Here is a 24,006-nt window from a genome sequence, read left to right on the forward strand (position 1 = left end):
CAGGCATTTCTTCCCTGTGTATTTGTAATTTTTTCCCCTTATCTGTAGAGGAGGTGCTTCACTACTTATGATGAACATTAACTGCAGCACAGATTCATCTCAGCTAAAAGTCTAGACCTTAGATCAGGAATAGAACATTTCATAACTTTCCCAAATTCTTATGAAAAAAATATTCCCCACAAACTGCCTTGAACTACTGTACCCAATTTATTATATATTTTAGGAGTCCAACTCTGACTCCACATCCCACATCCCTGGTTGTCTGTGGCCTTAAATATGTTTTATTAGTAGATGTAAAGAAGAAAACTAAATACTGTAAAATAATAAAAATATCTGCTGCTTGGGTTCCCGCCAGTCTTTTTTTTTTTTATTTTTTGGTCAGTCCCAACCATCTTGTGATTCCTACAGCCAATCAGTTGCCAAAGCAGTGAGTAACATATTCAGTGATTGGGAGCATGGAGATGTGTTAGTCAGCATTTCAACTTATTTTCCAGTCCATACAAGACTAGAGAATAAAATATCTACACTTTTTATCTCCTGATATGTTTCCCTTATTATCTCCAGTAATTGTATTATTACACAGGATTTTTATGTTGCATTGGCTCATCTTCTCTTTCAGGTCTCTACAATATCGGATCCTCTCAGTGAAGATCTTCCTGATATATCCATTAAATATGGATATGGACAGAGAAAAGATGGTGGAGAGGATATTACACCTCACCCTAGAGATCCTCTTCCGGCTTACTGGAGAGGTGAGAGATTCTGATGACGTCACATTACATCATTCTTATCTATGGGAATAACAGATGGACAGAACTGGAGAGGTGAGGACTCTGGAAATGTCTGTAGTAAGATTTATTAATGTGTCTCTCCATAACCAGGATTACACGGTAGTGAAGAAGACCTCTAGTGAACGCTGTCAGGACCCTGTGTCTGAGAGAAGACCTTTGAGTCCAATCACTGGGCCTACTCCTCATCCCTTAATACATGAGGACATCAATGACCAGAAGATCCTAGAACTCACCTACAAGATGATTGAGCTGCTGACTGGAGAGGTGACACTGCTGGGAATGCTGGGACATTATAAAGTAACGCTATGAACATATTGCGGGAATGACAGTATCATTGTATGTGTTAGGTTCCTATAAGGTGTCAGGATGTCGCAGTCTATTTCTCCACTGATGAGTGGGAGTATTTAGAAGGACACAAAGATGTTTACAAGGACGTCATGATGGAGGTTCCCCAGCCCCTCACATCACCAGGTAATAGACAGGACTAAATACACACTGCCTATAATGATCTGTATGTAAAGAATGAATTCAGTCCTGTATGTGTTTCCTCTAGATCTATCCAGTAAGAGGACAACAACAGAGAGATGTTCCAGTCCTCTTCTTCCACAAGACTGTAAACAAGAAGATCCCAGTGTTCCTCAGGATCATCAGGTAGATGGAGAGAAGGTGTCATGAGATCTCCCCTATGATGTGTAGATGGCTGTGAAGGTCTTGTGCTCAGTCTTGTTTTATCCACCAGTATTATATGTTTTATACTTGTGTAATGAGAACGGTGGAGATGGCAGGATTAGAGCTGATCATAGATGAGACTTCTCCATCTGTCTGTGACTTTTACAATATTTGTTTCAGAGTGAATACCTGACCCATATTAATACTACAGAGACATATGTGTGGGGTGATGAGTGGTGTAAAGAGGAGATTAATACATATGACTACCCAGGTGAGTAGTAACCACTAAATGCAGAGAAGTCACAGATTCTTCTCAGTCACCGACTGTGGCTACTTTATTGATTGTGTAATTCATGTCATAATCAAGTGATCACCATTTTGCCTCTTGACCACAACCTTCTCCTCTACCAAAAAGTACTCAAATAACTTTGGTCATTGAAAGCCCTTTTCTTTAGAACTTACAACCTGGAGGATCAACCTACCCTCTGGGATTAGGAGACGCTGATTCTTACCTGCCCAGATCTGTAAACTACAAAGCCAAATGACAGCGTACGTAGAATGTGCTGATAAGTTAGAAAATCACTTGAAGAAAAATATTATGATAGGCCTGTAAGACAAAGCGGAGGGTAATGATGCTGTTGGCTTCCTGGAACCCTGATATCTTATTTGATGAATCTAACATCTCCCTTCTTTTTATCACGCTGCTGCAATGCAGGTAGAAGCAAGCTCCACTAGATGGCGATAGAGTGGAAGGGGGGGTCCTGCACACAGCTGGAGAAGACCTGCCGTGCAGCAACGAGGCTACCTCCAGGTGGCAGCAGAATAGTCAAACAAGCCGGGTCACATCCTAGACTGTAGCCCAATATCAAAGGAATAAGCAAACTCAGGGTCAGAGACAAGCCAAAGGATCATTAATGGTTAGGAGTTGTGAGAATCATGTGGGAATAGTGGATGAGGGCAGGTATATCTCGCCCAGATTCCTTTCCTATGTGGCCTAGTCTGGTCAGTATCGCACCTGCTTACTAATGGATAATGGGAGGTGGATATAAAAGGATGCAAGGTGGTTGTGTGAGTGTCTCAGCCTGGGAACACAGAGAGCCTGTCTGTGTGAGAGACACACGTGAGTGGAAGCAGTGCCCACTGCAACTGTGGTTTGGCTGGACGGGAGAAGCCCGCCAGTTGGTAGTTAGGTTGTCCATTGTTTAGTTAGTGCCGGACAGGCAAGGATTTGTTTTATGTTTTATTTCCTTTTGCATTGCTTTCACCGTTAATAAACCTGACCCAGGGTCAGTTACACCCAAATCCCAGCTCTGCGCCTGAGTTTCATGCTGAATGCACGTGACCTTTGACCCCAGCAAAGGCGATCCCGGAGTGTTTTATCACATTGTGGTGGAGAACGCGGGCATCACGTTGCAAGCATGAGCATGGAGGACGTGGTGAAAGCGCTGGTACAGTCCACCGCCGTCCAGCAAGAAGCTAATCGGGTGATGATGGCCCAGCTGAAGGAGTTGGTGGACATGACAGTTACCGATCGTTCGCTTCTCCAGCAGTTGGCGCAGCGCTTGGCAAGCTTACCTGAGCTTAACCTGGAAGCCGAGTTGAGAGTGATTCACGTGAGTCGGTACTGGCAGAAGATGACGACCGAAGATGACGTCGAGGCATACCTGACCACATTTGAACGGACGGCGGTGCAAGAAAAATGGCCGAAGGCACAATGGGCTGGCCTGATTGCCCCGTTTCTTTCCGGTGAGGCCCAAAAGGCTTATTATGACTTAGAGCCTGAAGCCACGCAGGACTTTGACAAATTGAAAGCCGAGATCTTGGCCGGGCTGGGAGTGACGACCGCTGTCCGTGCACAGAGAGTGCATCAATGGACTTATCAGCCGGATAAACCACCGCGGTCACAGATGTTCGACCTGATCCACGTGACGAAGAAGTGGCTACAACCCGAGGTGCTGACAGCGCCAGAGATAATCCATAGAGTCGTCATGGACAAGTACCTGAGAGCTCTACCGCCAGCCCTGAGGAAGTGGGTAAGCCATGGAAATCCTACGACAGCAGATCAACTGGTGGATCTGGTTGAACGTTACTCCGTGGCGGAAGGACTCCGAGACGACGCTACCCCACCTCGTTCTTCATCATCTCCACGTGGAACCGGTAAGACTGTTCCAGGGAGTAGGGGAGATGGAAAAATCCATAAGACAGTGGGGGAGAAAAACGGGACTGCCTGCACTGCGAGCCCAAGAGTAACGAACTATGGTCTAAGCAAGGGGCCCGTTAGGTGTTTCCGCTGCCAAGAGATGGGACATATTGCTGTGAACTGTCCGGTCACTACTGAACCCATGCAGTGCGACGTCACAGACTCTAAAAACCGCATGTCTATGGTTGCACGGGTAGTGAGTGTGAATGCCGGTCAAAAGGATGTGGAAAAACACTTGTGTGATTTAACTGTTGATGGCAAAAATGTGGTGGCATTGTTAGACTCGGGAAGTGTGGTGACTCTGGTGAAGGCCAGTCTGGTGTCAGCCCCGACTGGACCATCAGACAAATTTTCTGTAACGTGTGTGCGTGGAGACACCTGTTCGTACCTCACCACGGTCATATGCATTACAACTTCCTATGGGTCTGTGCAACATAAAGTGGGACTCATCCCGGCGTTATTGCATGATGTTATCCTGGGCCGGGATTTTCCCCACTTCTGGCAATTGTGGGAGAATCAGTTGATACCCCAGGGTAATAGTGTACATGATTCTTCTCCCAGGGCACGTGTGGGTCCCGAACCCCTGGAAGAGGTCTCCCCGGAAGACTCTGGGGAAGAGTCTGCGGGAAATGACCTGCAGTTCCCGTTTTCAGTCATGGCGGGTGATAATGAGGAGACCGGGGAAGAGGAGGAGGCTGACAGCCGTCCACCTCGCCGTTTGCCGGATTTAGAAGTTCAGAAAGATGACTTCCAAAGCGAGCAAATAAAGGATCCTACCCTTTCTCAGGCTAGGACAAATGTGAAAGTGATAAATGGGGTACCCGTAGAACCTGGCTCTAGGCTGGCATATCCTTACATGGTTCTGGAGAATGATTTACTCTATCAGATAGAGAAAAAGGGGAAAGATACGGTGCAACTATTAGTCGTGCCAAAACCCTACCGTCGGCAGGTGCTGGACCTGGCCCACGGACATGTGATGGGAGGTCACCTGGGAGTCCAGAAAACCACCGAAAGGATATTACACTGTTTTGTTTGGCCAGGCATGCATCACGATATTCGTGTATATTGCGAGTCTTGTCCTGACTGCCAAGCCTCTGCACCTAAGCCCCGGTTCTGTAGCCCTTTGGTACCCCTACCTATTATTGAAGTCCCGTTTGAGAGGATTGGGATGGATTTAGTTGGGCCCCTTCCACGGTCTGCACGTGGACACCAACATATCCTGGTCATCTTGGATTATGCCACTCGTTACCCGGAGGCCATCCCTTTGCGTAACACGGCCACCAAGACGATTGCCAAGGAGCTGGTGCATGTGTTTAGTCGGGTCGGTATACCAAAACAGATACTCACCGACCCGGGGACCCCCTTTATGTCCAGGATAATGAAGGAGCTCTGACGATTGTTACAAATCGAACCGTTACGCACATCCGTGTATCACCCTCAAACAGACGGGTTGGTTGAACGGTTCAATAAAACTCTGAAGCAGATGCTGAGAAAGGTGATAGACAAGGATGGGAAGAACTGGGACTATTTACTTCCGTATTTGCTTTTTGCCATCAGGGAAGTACCCCAGTCTTCCACGGGATTCTCGCCTTTCGAGTTATTGTACGCCCGACGTCCTCGCGGACTGTTAGACGTTGCAAAAGAAACCTGGGAGGGTCAGGTCACTCCATTTAAAACAGTGATAGATCAAGTCACACAAATGCAGGACCGTATTGCGGCTGTTATGCCTATCGTCAAAGAACACATGATACAGGCTCAAGGAGCCCAAAAAAGAATCTATGATAGGGGCGCCAAGATCCGTACGTTTGCACCCGGAGATAGGGTGTTGATCCTGGTCCCCACGGTGGACAGTAAGTTCCTGGCAAAGTGGCAGGGCCCCTTTGAGATCAAGGAAAGAGTTGGTGAAGTAAACTACAAAGTATACCAGGCAGGTAAACGGAAACCTGAACAGATTTATCATGTAAATCTGATAAAGCCCTGGAAGGATCGGTCTGCCTTGTCAGCGGAGCTGGCCCGTCCTGTCTGCTCGCATACCGTACCGGAGGTACGGGTTGCAGAGACTCTCTCGGAGCGGCAAAAGACTGAGGTCAGGCAGTTTCTACTTCACAACCAAAAGTTTTTCTCAGAAAAACCCGGGCAGACTATGCTAATGAAACATGACATCGTAACGGAACCTGGTGTCACAGTTCACGTAAAGCCCTACCGAATCCCGGAAGCGCGCCGTGAAGCCGTTTCCCGAGAAGTGAAGGCAATGTTAGAGTTAGGAGTCATTGAGGAATCGCACAGTGCGTGGTCCAGCCCGATTGTGCTAATTCCTAAACCGGACGGCACCATCCGGTTCTGCAATGACTTCAGGAAACTGAATGCGGTCTCAAAATTTTATGCCTATCCTATGCCCCGGGTCGACGAGTTAATAGATCGGTTAGGAAAAGCCCGGTATATTACGACCCTAGATCTAACAAAGGGGTATTGGCAGATCCCTCTGGCTGAGGTGGCCAGAGAAAAGACGGCAATTGCTACGCCGGAAGGTTTATTTCAGTATGTGTGTATATGCCGTTTGGACTGCACGGGGCACCGGCGACCTTCCAGAGACTGATGGATCGAGTCTTGAGGCCACATAGGCGGTACGCTTCGGCCTATTTGGATGACATTGTCATTTACAGCTTGGACTGGGAGACTCATCTCCAGAAAGTACAAGCTGTGATTGACGACCTGTGGGAGGCAGGTCTAACCGCGAACCCCAAGAAATGTCACATCGGGCTAGAAGAAGCCCGGTATTTGGGGTATGTAATTGGGAGGGGTGTTGTTAAACCCCAGGTTGATAAGATTCAGGCGGTTCAGGACTGGCCACAACCTGTCAACAAGAAGCAGGTGCAAGCCTTCCTGGGGATCGCCGGTTATTATCGCCGGTTCATACCCAATTTTGCAGCCATCGCTACCCCCCTGACGGATCTTACAAAAGGGAAAGACTCCATCATGATTAAATGGAGTTTAGCGGCTGAAGAAGCCTTCCATAGCCTAAAACGGGCACTTTGCTCTCAGCCCGTACTGGTGACTCCGGACTTCCGCAGTGAGTTTGTGGTACAAACGGATGCCTATGATACCGGTATCGGGGCCGTACTCTCACAAGTGAGGGACGGAGTGGAACACCCAGTCCTCTATCTCAGCAGGAAGCTGAATAAACACGAGCAAAGGTATGCAGTCGTAGAAAAAGAGTGCCTCGCCATTAAGTGGGCTCTAGAGGCCCTCAAATATTACCTGGTGGGCCGAAAGTTCAGGCTGATCACTGACCATGCCCCTCTCAAGTGGATGCACTTGAACAAGGAACGGAATAGCCGGGTGACCCGGTGGTTCCTTGCCCTGCAGGCCTACACTTTTACGGTGGAGCACCGCCCAGGGGTACAGATGGGAAATGCAGATGCCCTGTCCTGAGTGCACTGTTTGGCGGGTGTCATTGCTCGACCGGAGTGGTCTGAGCAGAAGGGGGGGATATGTGAGAATCATGTGGGAATAGTGGATGAGGGCAGGTATATCTCGCCCAGATTCCTTTCCTATGTGGCCTAGTCTGGTCAGTATCGCACCTGCTTACTAATGGATAATGGGAGGTGGATATAAAAGGATGCAAGGTGGTTGTGTGAGTGTCTCAGCCTGGGAACACAGAGAGCCTGTCTGTGTGAGAGACACACGTGAGTGGAAGCAGTGCCCACTGCAACTGTGGTTTGGCTGGACGGGAGAAGCCCGCCAGTTGGTAGTTAGGTTGTCAATTGTTTAGTTAGTGCCGGACAGGCAAAGATTTGTTTTATGTTTTATTTCCTTTTGCATTGCTTTCACCGTTAATAAACCTGACCCAGGGTCAGTTACACCCAAATCCCAGCTCTGCGCCTGAGTTTCATGCTGAATGCACGTGACCTTTGACCCCAGCAAAGGCGATCCCGGAGTGTTTTATCACAGAGTGGATATGCCAAAGACAGGAGACAAAAAGCAGGTCAGGGTCCAAGCCAAGTTCAAGTACCAGGAATTTCAAACACAAAGGGGAAAACAGAGTTGGGACAGGGAGAGGGGAAAAACACAGACATGGGTCAAGTCGGGAATGACAGCAGGACAAATCGAGATGAACGAGAGTCAGCTACTCACGCCATAGACAGAACTATAACTGACATCGCCTGCAGGAAGCAGCAGCGATAAATAGCAAACCTGAACCCAGACTGAGACTGAGAAAGGTTAACCCTGACATGACCAGAACGGAAACATGGAAAGACAGGACTCAAAACCCGATCTAGATCATGACAATGGGAATGCACTAACCAAACAGACAAGGGGAAGATGGATAGGGATAAATGAAAATAACAATCATATAAAATACACTCACTAAAGAATAGACTGGAACACAGGACATTTAAAGGAAGGAGAAACCAAATAGGAGACGCAAACAAAACTCCAAGCAACAATCTCCTGACAAAATCTCCAAATGCCAACTTCAATCACAGACAACACCTGCAACTCCACACCAGGTAGTAAGAACTAACACTGGCACTCCTGTAATTCCTGACTTGACTCGTGTCTGTGTTATTCCCCTCTCCCTGTCCCGATGTTATGGAAATTTGGTTAGGATAAATATATCCCTGTGTTTGCTGCGGCCGTTCCCAAGTATTTTGAGCACTCAAAGAATGACACAGTACACCAAAGTGTCAGAATAGCATTCAATCAATACACTGAATGTTTATTGTACATACATGGTTTTATAATTACGGATAGAAAGGGGTGGTTAGTTAATTACCATATTGTCAAGCTTCAATGTTATTGGCTGTTTGAGTATATGGAATATATCATGATCAATTCATGGCAAGAGGCTGACTAAGTAACTAAAGTGTAATATCTTGAAACCAGGACAAAGTTGAGATATCTACTCATCACTTTAGCACATCTGCTGTTCTTGTTTTCTTATCTTGGAAAGCCCCAAAGAGCTGCGGGTTCGTGGCAGCCATTTTAAAGCAGTGGATTATAGTGTATATATTAGCTGTGAGTATATATATAAGTATATATGCAAGTGAGATCTATATGAGATACATATATATTTCCATCACACCGATTCTTTGTGTTTGGACTTCCTGGTACCTGAACTCGGCTTGGACCCTGACCTGCTTTTAGTCTCTTGTCTTTGGCATATCCGTTCCTGACCGTTTACTCATCCTTTTGGCTTGTCTCTATTACCCTGAGTTTGCTTATTCCTTTGGTACTGCACTACAGTCTAGGATTTGACCCGGCTTGTTTTGACTTTTCTGTTGCCACCTGGTGGTAGCCTCGCTGCTGCACGGCAGGTCTGCTCCATCTGTGTGCAGACCCCCTTCCACTCTTCCACCATCTAGTGGAGCTTGCTTCTACCTGCATTGCAGCAGCGTGATACCTATACACTAAATGTTTCCACCCTAGGGACACAAAGGGTTAATCTAGGTGCTTAGTAGGGTACATGGACCCGGCGTCTCCACCTTCAGGAGTAATGCGGGGGGGACAGAGAAAGACCAGGGTGTCCCTAGTTCTTGCGACCTGGTTAGCACCCACAGTCCCTCAGAATTGCTTGACACTGTTTTTCCAATGACAGATCATGAACCGGAGTGCGGATTTGATTTTGCGAGATGGATAGAAGTTTTAATTGGTATTTTCACCTACAGAACATTGTTTGGCTACTTTTTATTCCAGATTTTGGAGGTAGAATGGACAAACAGTTGAACATCACAGTCTACTGGTTCATGCTATGCAGTTTTCTATTATAGTGCAGCAAATGTGGAGCAGTAACAGTACATAAGAGTTTTAAGGGTAGCCAAAACACCAACATAAATTAAACTATCCAAATAATCAATAAAAATATTTAATCTTTATTAAATATATCATAATAAAATATACTGTTAAAAAACTGGAATAAAAGGGGTACATTTATACAGAGACTGAAGTGGTAATCGATCATATATACATCTCAGTAACTGCAATATGTCACAAAATTGGTATCCACACAGTGCGAAAATGAGCAAATACAGACTACTGTCCAAAGGAAAGAAGGGGGCTGGGGAAGGGCACAGCCTAGGGGAAGCCCCCCATGACTGCTATGGGCGGGAAGTTTGAACTAGTGTTGTGCCAGTTTGAAATGGTTGGCCGGGACGGGGGCCGGGGGAGGGGTTTAAGGTGGGGGCAGCCTGTATTAGGGAAAAAGTGCGGGAAAAACCGCACTCGCCAGCCAGGAGCAGAGGAGAGAAGTCCTACCTGAATCGATGGACGACGAGCAGCAACTTTTCGCCAGGCTGCAGGATGTGGCCAGGTCCAGGAGGGGAGGATGGCTACAGACCCAGCTTTCCTCCCTCCTCAGCGCTGCGGAGCAGGGAACCAGCCGGCGTTGAAGGAGGACCCGTCCCCCCGAAAGGCTGTCACCGGAGGTGTCAGCCCGCAGCAGGCGGCGGCTGCGGAGCCCCTCCAGGGACCCTGCGGGCGGCGCAACAGATGGGGCTGCATCCCCTCCCTGCGCCCGTCCCGGCAGGAATCCGCCCAGCCGGCCGGTCAGAGCGGGCGGCAAGCGTGGGGGAGCAGGACAGGAACAGCAGGCCGGACCGGAAGTGACGTCGCGGGCAGGAGCCGAAGAGTCGCTCAGCAGGGAGGAGAGTGAAGGCCGCGGCAGGCCCTCACAGCGGCGAGGCCGGCGCCGGGCAACACAGCGGCGGGAGGCAGGATCGAGGGCGCCCCCGGGGATGAGGACCGCTCGGGGGCGTCTGCCAGCCAGGGCGCCAGACGTGGCGCGGCGGGCAGGAGGGGGCGTTGCGGCAGCGCCCTGCCTGGCCCCACCGTCAGCAGAAGGACTGGAGGTGAGGCGGGCGGGAGGGTGCCGGATGCTGCCGCCCTGCCTTCCCCCATTGCAGTCCATAGCGTGAGAGCGGCGGTCGGGAGGGGGCAGCACGAGGACGCCCTGCCCGGTCCCAGCAGCATGTGGAGCCCCGACCGATCGGCGGACAGGAGGGGGCTCAGCGGGGACGCCCTGCCTGGTCCCAGCAGCACGTGGAGCCCGGACCGGTCGACGGGCGGGAGGCGACTTAGCGTGGTCGCCCTGCCTGGCCCCTATCCAGCAGACGAGGCATCAGGCACCTGGGGGCATTTATCCGGGAGTCGCCCGGAGGGTGCTACGGACCGGCCAGTCGGGCATGGGTCCAGGGACTGTCACGGGTCCCGCTCAAGGGGGAGTTCTCGGGAGCGGCGGGTATCACATGCTCGGGTCCCCCCTGGTGACGAGGAGGCCAGGGGCGCGGGCCTGGAGCAGCAGTGCCTGCATCAGGATCTTCGAGGACGTCAGGATTCCGGATTTCCAGCTGGCGGGGACACAGCACCCGCGCGGCTTTGTGAGTATGGCTCCATGTCGTGTTTGTCGCCCGCAGGGGCTGTATTGCAGGATGATGGGGGCAGGCAGGGAGATGGTAGGGAGCGGATGGGGCGTAGTGGGCCTAGCGGGGCTGAGGTGCCGGGGCTAAGGGACATTTTGGCAAACATGTCGCAAATATTGAGACTGGAGGGGGGGGTAATTGGGGAGGCAGCTCCGTCCCCAGCGGGGGCATGGATAGTGAGTCGCGGTTCGGGCACAGAGTCGGGTGGTGACGTGTTACGCGCGGTAGAATGCGATGAAGGAGCTGCGGCAGGAGTATCTGTTTCAGTGCAGACGGAAACGGATAAGGGGGATAGGATAAAACTGGACGATAGGGCTAAGGGAGAGGTTTATGTGTGCTTTGAGGGGCCGCTGGGGGCCCATTTAAAGAAAGAAGTGAAGGAGAAGATTTGGCGGGACGAGTATGTGGAGATATTTTCATTGCTGCCGTTGGAAAAGTTTAACCTGGATAAGGGGAAGAAGGACGATAGTAAAAAAGAGGAGGAAGAAAAGAGGAGGTGGCGTCTGATCCCGCAGACTTTTGTGAATTGGATGCAGGCATTCGCTATTTTGGCTAGTGTCATAGGGGAGAAGTCTCCGGATAATTGTTCTGGCCTTTTTTGTTATTTAGATGCTATCGGGGAGGCGCATCGTATTTATGGGGGCCAGGCGTGGCTGCGATATGACGAGCAGTTTAGGCAGAGGAAGGCGGTACGGCCGGAGATAAAGTGGGATCAAAAGGATATCGGGCTGTGGCTGAAGGTGATGGCCCCAGTGAGGTATGGGCAGTCCTTTCACGGGAGCGGGGGCAGCAGCAGTCAGCAAGCAGGTCAGGGTAGCAGTGCTCAGGCAACCCAGGGAGGAAGAGAGAAGTCGGGAGCGTGCTGGCAATTTAATGACGGGCAGTGCAAGTACGGGGCGGGCTGCAAGTTCAAGCACGTGTGCTCCCACTGCAACGGTAGCACACACGGCGCTTCCAAATGTTTTAAGAAAGGGAAAGGAAAGCCAAATGTGGGTGCCGGTCAAGGGGGAGAGCCCGGTGAGGGTTCAAGAGATGGCCCAATTTCTAAGTAGGTACCCGGCTCGGGCAGAGGCCAGCGTGCTTTTGAATGGTTTTGTTGACGGTTTCAGGATTCCACCTCCTGGCCATGTGGTTCCTTTTTCTGTTAAAAATTTGCGGTCGGCAATAATGCATGCGGAGGTAGTAGATGAGAAGTTAAAAAAGGAAGTGGATTTGGGCAGGATGGCCGGTCCGTTCCCCACGGCTCCTGTTGCGGGCGTGATTGTTTCCCCGTTGGGGGTTGTGCCTAAGAGGGAGCCGAATAAGTTTCGTTTGATTCAGCATTTGTCTTATCCAAAAGGCTTGTCAGTTAATGACGGTATCGATAGGGAGTTGTGTTCTGTGGAGTATACCTCTTTTGATACGGCGGTTAAGTGGGTGCGACGTTATGGGTCAGGGGCTTTGTTGGCAAAGACAGACATTGAGTCCGCTTTTCGGTTACTACCGGTTCATGCAGATAGTATCCCGCTGCTGGGATGTTTTTGGAGGGGGAATTTCTACCTCGATAGGTGTTTGCCGATGGGTTGCGCAATTTCTTGTTCCTTGTTTGAGACGTTTAGCACTTTTCTGGAGTGGGTGGTAAGGGATGTTACAGGAATGCAGTCGATCATTCATTATCTGGATGATTTTCTTTTTATTGGCCCCCCGGATTCGCCGTTGTGTAGGAACGCGTTGGCAGGCATGGTTTGGGTGGCGGAGCATTTTGGGGTGCCGCTGGCATCTGAGAAGACGGAAGGCCCTAAGGCTGTTATAAGTTTTTTGGGCATAGTTGTCGATTCGGAGAGGATGGAGTGTCGGTTACCAGAGGACAAGTTGACATTGTTGAAACAGGAGGTAGACAGGATTTCGAAGTTGCGCAAAGTGACCCTCAAGGAATTACAATCCCTATTGGGGAGATTGAACTTTGCCTGCAGGATCATGCCTATGGGTCGAATTTTTTCTCGTCGTTTGGCTAGCGCGACGGCGGGAGTGAAGGCTCCGCACCATTACGTTCGCTTGACGAAGGAGCATAGGGACGATTTGATGGTTTGGCAGCGGTTTTTGCGGAATTACAATGGGCGGTCGCTGAAGCAGGAGGAGACATTGAGCAATTTTGATTTTGAAATATTTCCGGATGCAGCAGGCGGCTTTGGTTACGGCACCTACTGTAAGGGTAGGTGGAGTGTGGGGCGGTGGCCTCAGGCGTGGAAGTTGTTGGGCCTTACCAAAAACTTGGCACTATTGGAGCTGTTTCCTATCGTGGTAGCTGTTTTGGTGTGGGGTCCCATGTTCGAAAATAGGAGAGTGCGCTTTCATTGCGACAACGCGAGTGTTGTAGCGGTCATTAACAGTTTGTCGGCCTCCTCTCCCCCCGTAGTTAGATTGGTTAGGGTTTTGGTTCTTCGCTGTCTGGATTTGAACGCAGGGATTTCTGCAGTGCATGTGCCCGGGGTTACGAATTCAATAGCAGACTCTTTGTCTCGTTTTCAGTGGGGCCGTTTTCGAGAATTGGCGCCAGGAGCGGATGCCACGGGCATGGAATGCCCTTCCTTTCTGTGGAAGGTGATTACGGAAGAGCAGGAAGACTGATTCGGGAATCCTTATCGCAGCAGACATGGTCGGCCTACGATTCTTCGTGGCGAGTATGGCAGAGTTGGTTGGCAGAGTGGGGTGGGGTCGAAAGTGATGAGGATAGGATGTTGGCGGTATTGTTTTTAATTGGGAAGGCAGCTGACCGCGGTTGGTCTGCTGCTAAGGTAAACAAGTTTGTAGCGGGTTTAGCTTTCGGTTTCAAGTTGCAAGGGGTGGGGGACGTTACGAAGAGCTTCTTAGTGAGTCAGGCGTTAAAAGGGTTTCGGAGGGGTAACAAAGCCGGGGACAAACGAAGGCCTATTTCGTTTAGTACGTTGGAAGGCTTAGGCAGAGTCCTTGGGGGTATTTGCACGTCAGTTTTTGGCCTTTTTTGGGGCAATGCGCATTGGCGAGGTGGTGTCAGGCAGCAGGGTTTCGGCGGGAGGGGTGTTGGCAGAAGATGTGGAATTTTGGGCGGGGGGCATTGTTTTTTGGATTCGGCGTTCAAAAACTGATCAACAGGGTAGGGGCAGACGGGTAGTTTTGGGGCGAGTTGATGGGGCATTAATGTGCCCTAGTGGCTGTTTGGAAGCATATTGGGGCGTATGGGCGGGTAGGACGGGTCCTCTCTTGTGCCATGCGGACGGCACCTATTTGTCTCGGTTCCAGTTCATTGCGGTTTTGAAGAAGGGATTGGTAGAGTTGGGCCTTCCCCAGGACATGTATGGGTCTCATTCATTTAGAATTGGTGCTGCGACCGAAGCGGACAGCCTTGGGTTGGGGGCTGATGCGATTAGGAGAATTGGCAGGTGGCAGTCGGATCGGTATTTACTGTATGTTCGGCGTTAGCTGCGTGGTTTGCATGTCCTCGATGTGTTTTTCCTATATTCTGTTGTGTTTTTTCCAGGTGGCGACCCCTTTCTTGCATGGATATTCGGACACTCTTACGTTTATTGGGGTGCGCTACGAGCCGACGCGAGGCCAGATGGTAGGCAATTGGGCTTTGGGAGGGAGCAGGTGCTGGTCCGTTGGTTGGGTTTCCAAGGAATGGTATGGAGCAGGGTGCTCCTGGAGTTAACCAAGTCCACTCGCTTGGATAGAACCCCCGACATTATTGTTTTCCATGTGGGGGGCAATGATTTAGGGGTCAGGCCGGTGAGAGAATTAATTAGGGACATACGTTCCGATTTTTTGAGGTTGTGGACATCGTTCCCGAACGTGGTGACGGTATGGTCAGATGTGGTACCCAGACAGAGGTGGAGGCAAGCGAGATCGTTGAAAGGGATTAACAGGGCAAGGGTGAAATTGAATCGCGCGGTGTCGGCGTTTGTGTCCAGGAATGGGGGCATTAGTGTTCGTCACTTTGAATTGGAGACAGGTGCCGGTAATTTTTGGTTGGCCTATGGGGTTCATTTAAATTCTATTGGTATTGATTTATGGGCACTGTCAATACAGGAGGGGATCGAGAGGGCCTTGGTGGTTTTGGGGCACTCACGAGCCTGAGGTGGTCAGGGCTGTTCGTGGTTGGCGGGGTGTGGGGTTCTTGGAGTTGACGGTGATTGGTCGGGGAAGGATTCGGAAGTAACATTCCCGACAGTTTAAAATGGTATGGGGATCTGGCTTTTGGGTATGGGCTCTGGACGGGGTTTTACCTCGGGAGCTATGGTGGTTGGTCTCCCAGAAGGGGAGTTACGGTGCCCTCGAGCTGGGCTGGACGGCTGGGGGTAACATGGTGGAAATAAGTTTATAGCCAGATCTTTCTAGCTCCAAGAACCCTCCCCTCATAATTTTGAATTATTTAATGTTTATTGTTAATGTTTGTTAATAAAATTGGCCGCTGTGGCCAAAATTATCCAAAGAATTTAAATTGTACCGTGTCTTATTCTCAGGAGAAAGGAAAGAGGGGGATGATAGGAGGCGGTGAGGTATCGAGGAGAAGGTAAAACTGAAGTCGCCATATGCGGTCAAGAAGGGGGCTGGGGAAGGGCACAGCCTAGGGGAAGCCCCCCATGACTGCTATGGGCGGGAAGTTTGAACTAGTGTTGTGCCAGTTTGAAATGGTTGGCCGGGACGGGGGCCGGGGGAGGGGTTTAAGGTGGGGGCAGCCTGTATTAGGGAAAAAGTGCGGGAAAAACCGCACTCGCCAGCCAGGAGCAGAGGAGAGAAGTCCCACCCACCCTCCCTGTTTTGGGTAGCATGTTGGGGGCTGCTAGGGGATGTTCGTTTTAAAAAAAAAAAAAAAAAAAAAAAAAGGTGATCGGTATATAGATTCTTGTCAGGGTCTATACGAGGCGTCGTTGTTGCTGTTGTCACAGTGGCTGTGGGGCGGGGGGTGGGGTTCTTGGAGTTGACGGTGATTGGTCGGGGAAGGATTCGGAAGTAACATTCCCGACAGTTTAAAATGGTATGGGGGATCTGGCTTTTGGGTATGGGCTCTGGACGGGGTTTTACCTCGGGAGCTATGGTGGTTGGTCTCCCAGAAGGGGAGTTACAATGCCCTCGAGCTGGGCTGGACGGCTGGGGGTAACATGGTGGAAATAAGTTTATAGCCAGATCTTTCTAGCTCCAAGAACCCTCCCCTCATAATTTTGAATTATTTAATGTTTATTGTTAATGTTTGTTAATAAAATTGGCCGCTGTGGCCAAAATTATCCAAAGAATTTAAATTGTACCGTGTCTTATTCTCAGGAGAAAGGAAAGAGGGGGATGATAGGAGGCGGTGAGGTATCGAGGAGAAGGTAAAACTGAAGTCGCCATATGCGGTCATGAATTATTACCAAGGTTAGTAAAGAGGCACGTATATAAGGTGTTATAGCTCCACTGGGGTTATAGAAAAAATGGCACATAGAGGATATATCAAGTATATGAATTTAACAACCAGTACACCATATTCATGGAAAATAAGGTAAGTTAAGATACTTGTCTATAAAAAAAATATAAGAGCTATAACCCCTTTTATATGTGCTTCTTTACTAATTTTGGTAGTAACCCATTCCTACCCCTTCCCGACCTGTGACACAGCGTATGCGTCATGAAAGTCGGTGCCAATCCGACCTATGACGCATACCCTGTGTCATGAATTCAAAGCCCCCCTGCGGGTCGGGTGACCGGGGTCAATGAAAGGTCACCTGACCCGCAGATACAGGGGGCTTTGTAATTCACCACAGGGGGCGTGGTTTCGCCCCCACGTGGCTACGATCGCTCTGATTGGCTGTTAAAAGTGAAACAGCCAATCAGAGCGATAGTAATATTTCATCAATGAAAATTGATGAAATATTACAATCCAGCCATGGCCGATGCTGCAGTAGCATCGGACATGGCTGGAGACACCGATTTGACCCCCCACCGGCGATCGCCCCCCCGCCACTGAATGACAGCGGCGATCTGCCGCCGCTGTCATCATCTGCCCCCCTCCCATTCCCTCCGATCCCCCCCTCACCCACTCTCACCTCCCCCGGCACCTTCTAAGTCCCCTTGTCGCTCCCGGTGTCCAGCGGGTCCGGTTCATGGGCGCCGCCATCTTAGAAAATGGCGGGCGCATGCGCAGTGCGCCCGCCCGAATCTGCCAGCTGCAGATTCCATTATTTCATTTTGATCACTCTCACAGTGATCAAAATGAAATAAAAAGTAAATGAACCCCCGATTATCACCTCCATAGGTAGGCATAACTAATAAAATAAAGAAAATATTTTTATTTTTATTTTTCCATTAGGGTTAGGGTTGGAAAGAGGGTTAGGGTTAGGGTTGGAAAGAGGGTTAGGGTTAGGGTTGGAAAGAGGGTTAGGGTTGGAAAGAGGGTTAGGGTTAGGGTTGGAAAGAGGGTTAGGGTTGAAAAGAGGGTTAGGGTTGAAAAGAGGGTTAGGGTTGAAAAGAGGGTTAGGGTTGGAAAGAGGGTTAGGGTTGGAATTAGGGTTAGGGTTGGAATTAGGGTTAGGGTTGGAAAGAGGGTTTGGGTTGGAAAGAGGGTTAGGGTTGGAATTAGGGTTAGGGTTAGAATTAGGGTTAGGCTTGTGGTTAGTGTTATGGTTAGTGTTGGGGTTAGGGGTGTGTTGGGGTTTGGGTTATGGTTAGGGTTGGGATTAGGGTTAGGGATGTGTTGTGGTTAGGGTTGTGGTTAGGGGTGTGTTGGGGTTAGGGTTGGAGTTAGAATTGAGGGGTTTCCACTGTTTAGGCACATCAGGGGGTCTCCAAACGCGACATGGTGCAACCTTTGATTCCAGCCAATTTTGCGTTCAAAAAGTCAAACGGTGCTCACTCCCTTCCAAGCCCTGACGTGTGCCAAAACAGTGGTTTACCCCCACATATGGGGTATCAGCGTACTCAGGAAAAATTGCACAACAACTTTTGGGGTCTAATTTCTCCTGCTACCCTTGGGAAAATAAAAAATTGGGGGCTAAAAAATTATTTTTGTGGAAAAAAAAAAGTTTTTTTCATTTTCATGTCTCTGCATTATAAACTTCTGTGAAGCACTTGGGGGTTGAAAGTGCTCACCATACTTCTACATAAGTTCCTTGGAAGGTCTAGTTTCCAAAATGGGGTCACTTGTGGGGGGTTTCCACTGTTTAGACACATCAGGGGCTCTGCAAACGTAATGACGACTGCAGACCTTTCCATCAAAGTCTGCATTTCAAAACGTCACTACTTCCATTCCGAGCCCTGACGTGTGCCCAAACAATGGTTCCCCCACACATGTGGGGTATCAGCATACTCAGGACAAACTGGACAACAACTTTTGGGGTCCAATTTATCCTGTTACCCTTGTGAAAAAAAAATTGCGGGCTAAAAATAATTTTTTTTGAGGGAAAAAATGATTTTTTATTTTCACGGCTCTGCGTTATAAACTTCTGTGAAGCACTTGGGGGTTCAAGGTGCTCACCACACATCTAGATAAGTTCCCTGGGGGGGTCTAGTTTCCAAAATGGGGTCACTTGTGGGAGGTTTCTACTGTTTAGGCACACCAGGGGCTCTGCAAATGTAACATGACGCACGCAGACCATTCCGTCAAAGTCAGCATTTCAAAATGTCACTACTTCCCTGCTGAGACCCAACGTGTGCCCAAACAGTGGTTCCCCCCCACATATGGGGTACCAGCGTACTCAGGACAAACTGGACAACAACTTTTGGGGTCCAATTTCTCCTGTTACCCTTGTGAAAATAAAAAATTGCGAGCTAAAAATTCATTTTTTGAGGAAAAAAAAGATTTTTTATTTTCATGGCTCTGCGTTACAATCTTCTGTGAAGCACTTCGGGGTTCAAGGTGCTCACCACACATCTAGGCAAGTTCCTTATGGGGTCTAGTTTCCAAAATGGGGTCACTTGTGGGGGGTTTCCACAGTTTAGGAACATCAAGGGCTCTGCAAATGTAACATGATGCCCGCAGACCATTCCATCAAAGTCAGCATACCAAAACGTTACTACTTCCCTTCCGAGCCCTGACGTGTGCCCAAACAGTGGTCCCCCCCCACATATGGGGTACCAGCGTACTCAGGACAAACTGGAAAACAACTTTTGGGGTCCAATTTATCCTGGTACCCTTGTGAAAATAAAAAATTGCCGACTAAAAAATCTTTTTTTAGGAAAAAAAAAAGATTTTTTATTTTCACTGCTCTGCATTATAAACTTCTGTGAATCACCTGGGGGTTCAAAGTGCTCACTATGCATCTAGATAAGTTCCTTAGGGGGTCTAGTTTCCAAAATGGGGCCATTTGTGGGGGAGCTCCAAAGTTTAGGCACACAGGGGATCTCCAAACACGACATGGTGTCCGCTAACGATTGGAGCTAATTTTCATTTCAAAAAGTCAAATGGCGCTCATTCCCTTCTGCGCCCTGCCGTGCACCCAAACAGTGCCCCCCCCCACATATGGGGTACCAGCGTACTCAGGACAATCTGGACAACAACTTTTGTGGTCCAATTTCTGCTGTTACCCTTGTGAAAATAAAAAATAGCGTGCTAAAAAATCATTTTTGAGGAAAAAAAAATGATTTTTTATTTTCACTGCTCTATGTTATAAACTTTTGTGAGGCACTTGGGGGATTAAAGTGCTCACTACACATCTAGATAGGTTTCTTAAGGGGTCTAGTTTCCAAAATGGTGTCACTTGTGGGGGAGCTCCAATGTTTAGGCACACAGGGGCTCTCCAAACGCGACATGGTGTCCGATAACGATTGGAGCTAATTTTCCATTCAAAAAGTCAAATGGCGCTCCTTCCCTTCCGGGCCCTGCCGTGCACCCAAACAGTGGTTTATGACCACATATGAGGTATTGGTGTGCTCAGGAGAAATTGCCCACCAAATTTTAGGATCCATTTTATCCTGTTGCCCATGTGAAAATGAAAAAACTGAGGCTAAAAGATAATTTTTGTGAAAAAAAGTACTTTTTTTTTTTTTTACGGATCAATTTGAGAAGCACCTGGGGGTTCAAAGTGATCACTATGCATCTAGATAAGTTCCTTGGGGGGTCTAGTTTCCAAAATGGGGTCACTTGTGGGGGAGCTCCAGTGTTTAGGCACACAGCGACTCTCCAAACGCGACATGGCAAGCGCTAAATATTCCAGCATATTTTCCATTCAAAAAGTCAAATGGCGCTCCTTCCCCTTCTGAGCCCTGCCGTACGCCCAAACAGTGGTTTATGACCACATATGAGGTATTGGTGTACTCAGGGGAAATTGCCCAACAAATTTTAGGATCCATTTTATCCTGTTGCCCATGTGAAAATGAAAAAATTGATGCTGAAAGGAAATTTGTGTTGGAAAAATTAAAATGTCCATTTTTTCCTTCCACATTGCCTTAGCTGCTGTGAAACACCTGAAGGGTTAATAATCTTCTTGAATGTGGTTTTGAGTAGCTTGAGGGGTTCTGTTTTTAGAATGGTGTCACTTTTGGGTATTTTCTGCCATATAGACCCCTCAAAGTGACTTCAAATGTGAGGTGGTCCCTAAAAAAATGGTTTTGTAAATTTTGTTGTAAAAATGAGAAATCACTGGTCAACTTTTAACCCTCATAACTTCCTAACAAAAAAATATTTTGCTTCCAAAATTGTGCTGATGTAAAGTAGACATGTGGGAAATGTTATTTAGTAACTATTTTGTGTCACATAACTCTCTAGTTTAACTAGAATAAAAATTCAAAATTTGAAAATTGCGAAATTTTCAAAATTTTCGCCAAATTTCTGATTTTTTCACAAATAAACGCAAAAATTATCGACCTAAATTTACCACTAACATGAAGACCAATATGTCACGAAAAAACAATCTCAGAATCGCTAGGATGCGTTGAAGCGTTCCAGAGTTATTACCTCATAAAGGGACACTGGTCAGAATTGCAAAAAATGGCCAGGTCATTAAGGTCAAAATAGGCTGGGTCATGAAGGGGTTAAATAGTAGTCTGCATTTGTTCCTTTTTGCAATGTGTCTCTTCATGGAACACACAACACATGGATACCAATTTTGTGACATATTGTAGTTACTGAGATGTATATATGATTGATTACCACTTCAGTCGCTGTATAAATTTACCCCATTTATTCCAATTTTTTAACTGTATGTTTTATTATGACATATTTTATAAAGATTAAAATATTTGTATTTATTATTTTTATTGATTATTTGGGTACTTTAACTTATGTTGGTGTGCAATTTTCTAATAGGCCGGAGTCACACTGGCGAGGAATACGGGAGAGTGAGAGGCGCAAAAAGCACGCATTAGAGACGGACAAATGATTCTCTATGGGGTCACTCGCACCGGGCGTATATTTCTCCTCAGTATCCTACGCTCCGTGCCACTCGCAGCATGCTGCGATTGTCAGCGTACTACGCCCGTAGTACGCCAATGCAAGTCTATGAGTGCGCAAAAAATACGGATTACACACGGACCACACATGTGACTTGCGAGAAATACGCACCAGGTGTCTTTTAGCAAAGCCGGCAATTCAGTGCGCTATACAGTAAACTCACACTGACAGTTTTAATAAAGAAATGAAAGAATACATATATACACATAGAATACATGTGTGTATATATATATATATATATATGCATTCTATGTGTCTATATCTATTCTTTCATTTCTTTATTAAAACTGTCATAGGGCTCCATTATATGTCCATTTTGCAAGCCTGTGAGAAAATCTCACCATACGGATTACATACGGATGCTGACATGCGCAAAATACGCGACCACACCTTGATTACGGATGAAATACGGAGCACTGTTTAGGGGTCTGTCATCCGTATTACGCATGTAAAATACTGACCGTATTTTGCGCAGGTTAGTGTGACTCCAGCCTTAGACTTTGATCTGTCATTGTCATGATGAATAATATTTTTTTTAAGTAACTTGCCACGTTCATGGACAGTTTAAGTAGAAATGTTCAAAAAAAAAAAAAATCAAGGATATTTTATCCAAAAATAATCATGTTTTTTTTATTTTTGGCAGATGACTGTACCAGGAGATCAGAGGGACAGGTGACATATTCAATTTTTAAATCGGATGATTTTGAGATGTCACAGGATACAATTGATGTGAATGCCATTACTACAGATATACCATCATCCCTTCACAGCAAAGATCTGTCATCTGATCCTTTGAAACACGTCCCATCTTCTGATTCATTACCAACTACTAAGGAAAATCAAAGTCACAAAATAAGCATTAAAAAACTAACTGCTCCTAAAGCAAAGAAACCATTTTCATGTTTAGAATATGGCAATAGACTTCGTCTCGAAAAGGATTTTTTCAAACATCAAAAAATTTACAGAGCAGAGAATAGATTTTCTTGTTCCAAGTGTGGGCAATGTTTTAACCAGAAATCAAAACTTGTTTGTCACCAGAGAAATCACACAGAGGAGAAGCCTTTTTCATGTTCAGAATGTAGGAAATGTTTTAACCAGAAAGGAAATCTTGAAAGCCACCAGAGAATCCACACAGGGGAGAAGCCTTTTTCATGCTCAGAATGTGGGAAATGTTTTAACCGGAAAGGAAATCTTGAAAGCCACCAGAGAATCCACACAGGGGAGAAGCCCTTTTCATGCTCAGAATGTGGGAAATGTTTTGCAGAAAAATCAGTGCTTATTAAACATCATAGAACTCACACAGGGGAGAAGCCATATGCATGTTCAGAATGTGGGAAATGTTTTAACTGGAAAGGAAATCTTGAAAGCCACAAGAGAAATCACACAGTGGAGAAGCCTTTTTCATGTTCAGAATGTGGGAAATGTTTTAACCGGAAAGGAAATCTTAAAAGCCATCAGAAAATCCACACAGGGGAGAAGCCTTTTTCATGCTCAGAATGTGGGAAATGTTTTGCAGAAAAATCAGTGCTTATTAAACATCAGAGAACTCACACAGGGGAGAAGCCATATTCATGTTCAGATTGTGGGAAATGTTTTAACCGGAAAGGAAATCTTGAAAGCCACCAGAGAAATCACTCAGTGGAGAAGCCTTTTTCATGCTCAGAATGTGGGAAATGTTTTAACCGGAAAAGAAATCTTGAAAGCCACCAGAGAATCCACACAGGGGAGAAGCCTTTTTCATGCTCAGAATGTGGGAAATGTTTTGCAGAAAAATCAGTGCTTGTTAGACATCAGAGAACTCACACAGGGGAGAAGCCATATTCATGTTCAGAATGTGGGAAATGTTTTATACAGAAAGGAAATCTTGTTAAACACCAAAGAACTCACACAGGGGAGAAACCTTTTTCATGTTCAGAATGTGAGAAATGTTTTGCAGAAAAATCTGTGTTTATTAAACATCAGAGAACCCACACAGGGGAGAAGCCTTTTTCATGTTCAGAATGTGGGAAATGTTTTAACCAGAAATCACATCTTAATAGACATCAGATATGCCACACAGGTGAGAAACTTTCTTCAAGTTCAGAAAGTGAGAATTGTTTTGCAAAAAAATTGGTGCTTTTTAAACATCAGAGAACCCACACAGGGGAGAAGCATATTTCATGTTCAGAATATTGAAATTTTTTTAACCAAAAATGTTACCTTTGAAAAGGGGTTGTCCACTAGTCGGACTTATCTTTGTCATACCTCATGTTTGGCATTGTTTAAAAACACTCATATTCACCTTCCGAGCAAGTGCCATTCCAGTGGTGTCAGCAATCGCTTTCCCGGAATTCATGAGAGGTTGTTGCATCACACAAGCCCTGCACCTAGGCAGCTCCAGCATCACTGTCCCCCGCCTTCCTACGTATGCTTTCTGATGTCCTCTTATTGTTCGAGTATCCAAATGTGGGAATAGTCACACCAGCGCTGATTGACCAAAAATAAGGAATGATAAGGGTTTGTCTAAGTAGTGAACAACCCATTCAAAGATCAAAAATCCCACACAAAGAA

General features: G+C 47.3%; 1 protein-coding gene across 1 annotated transcript; it reads left to right on the forward strand.

Annotated features, from left to right (window-relative positions):
- The first annotated feature begins 659 nt into the window (after nucleotides 1-659).
- Nucleotides 660-23,786, forward strand: LOC141047255 (uncharacterized). The gene is made up of 6 exons (XM_073542257.1): nucleotides 660-752; nucleotides 882-1,055; nucleotides 1,139-1,262; nucleotides 1,345-1,442; nucleotides 1,641-1,731; nucleotides 22,100-23,786. The coding sequence occupies exons 1-6, from the start codon at nucleotides 675-677 to the stop codon at nucleotides 23,629-23,631; spliced, it is 2,097 nt and encodes a 698-aa protein (XP_073398358.1). The 5' UTR covers nucleotides 660-674; the 3' UTR covers nucleotides 23,632-23,786.
- The last annotated feature ends 220 nt before the right edge of the window (nucleotides 23,787-24,006 follow it).

This window comes from Dendrobates tinctorius, unplaced genomic scaffold (assembly GCF_039654945.1).
Source record: "Dendrobates tinctorius isolate UK_male_01 unplaced genomic scaffold, ASM3965494v1 ptg000126l, whole genome shotgun sequence".
NCBI classification, from domain to species: Eukaryota; Metazoa; Chordata; class Amphibia; order Anura; family Dendrobatidae; genus Dendrobates; species Dendrobates tinctorius.

Coding starts and splice junctions, on each gene's coding strand:
- LOC141047255 (XM_073542257.1), top strand. CDS start 675: ATGGATATGGACAGAGAAAAGATGGTGGAGAGGATATTACACCTCACC. Junction 1,056..1,138: donor TTGAGCTGCTGACTGGAGAG/GTGACACTGCTG, acceptor TGTATGTGTTAG/GTTCCTATAAGGTGTCAGGA. Junction 1,732..22,099: donor TAATACATATGACTACCCAG/GTGAGTAGTAAC, acceptor TATTTTTGGCAG/ATGACTGTACCAGGAGATCA.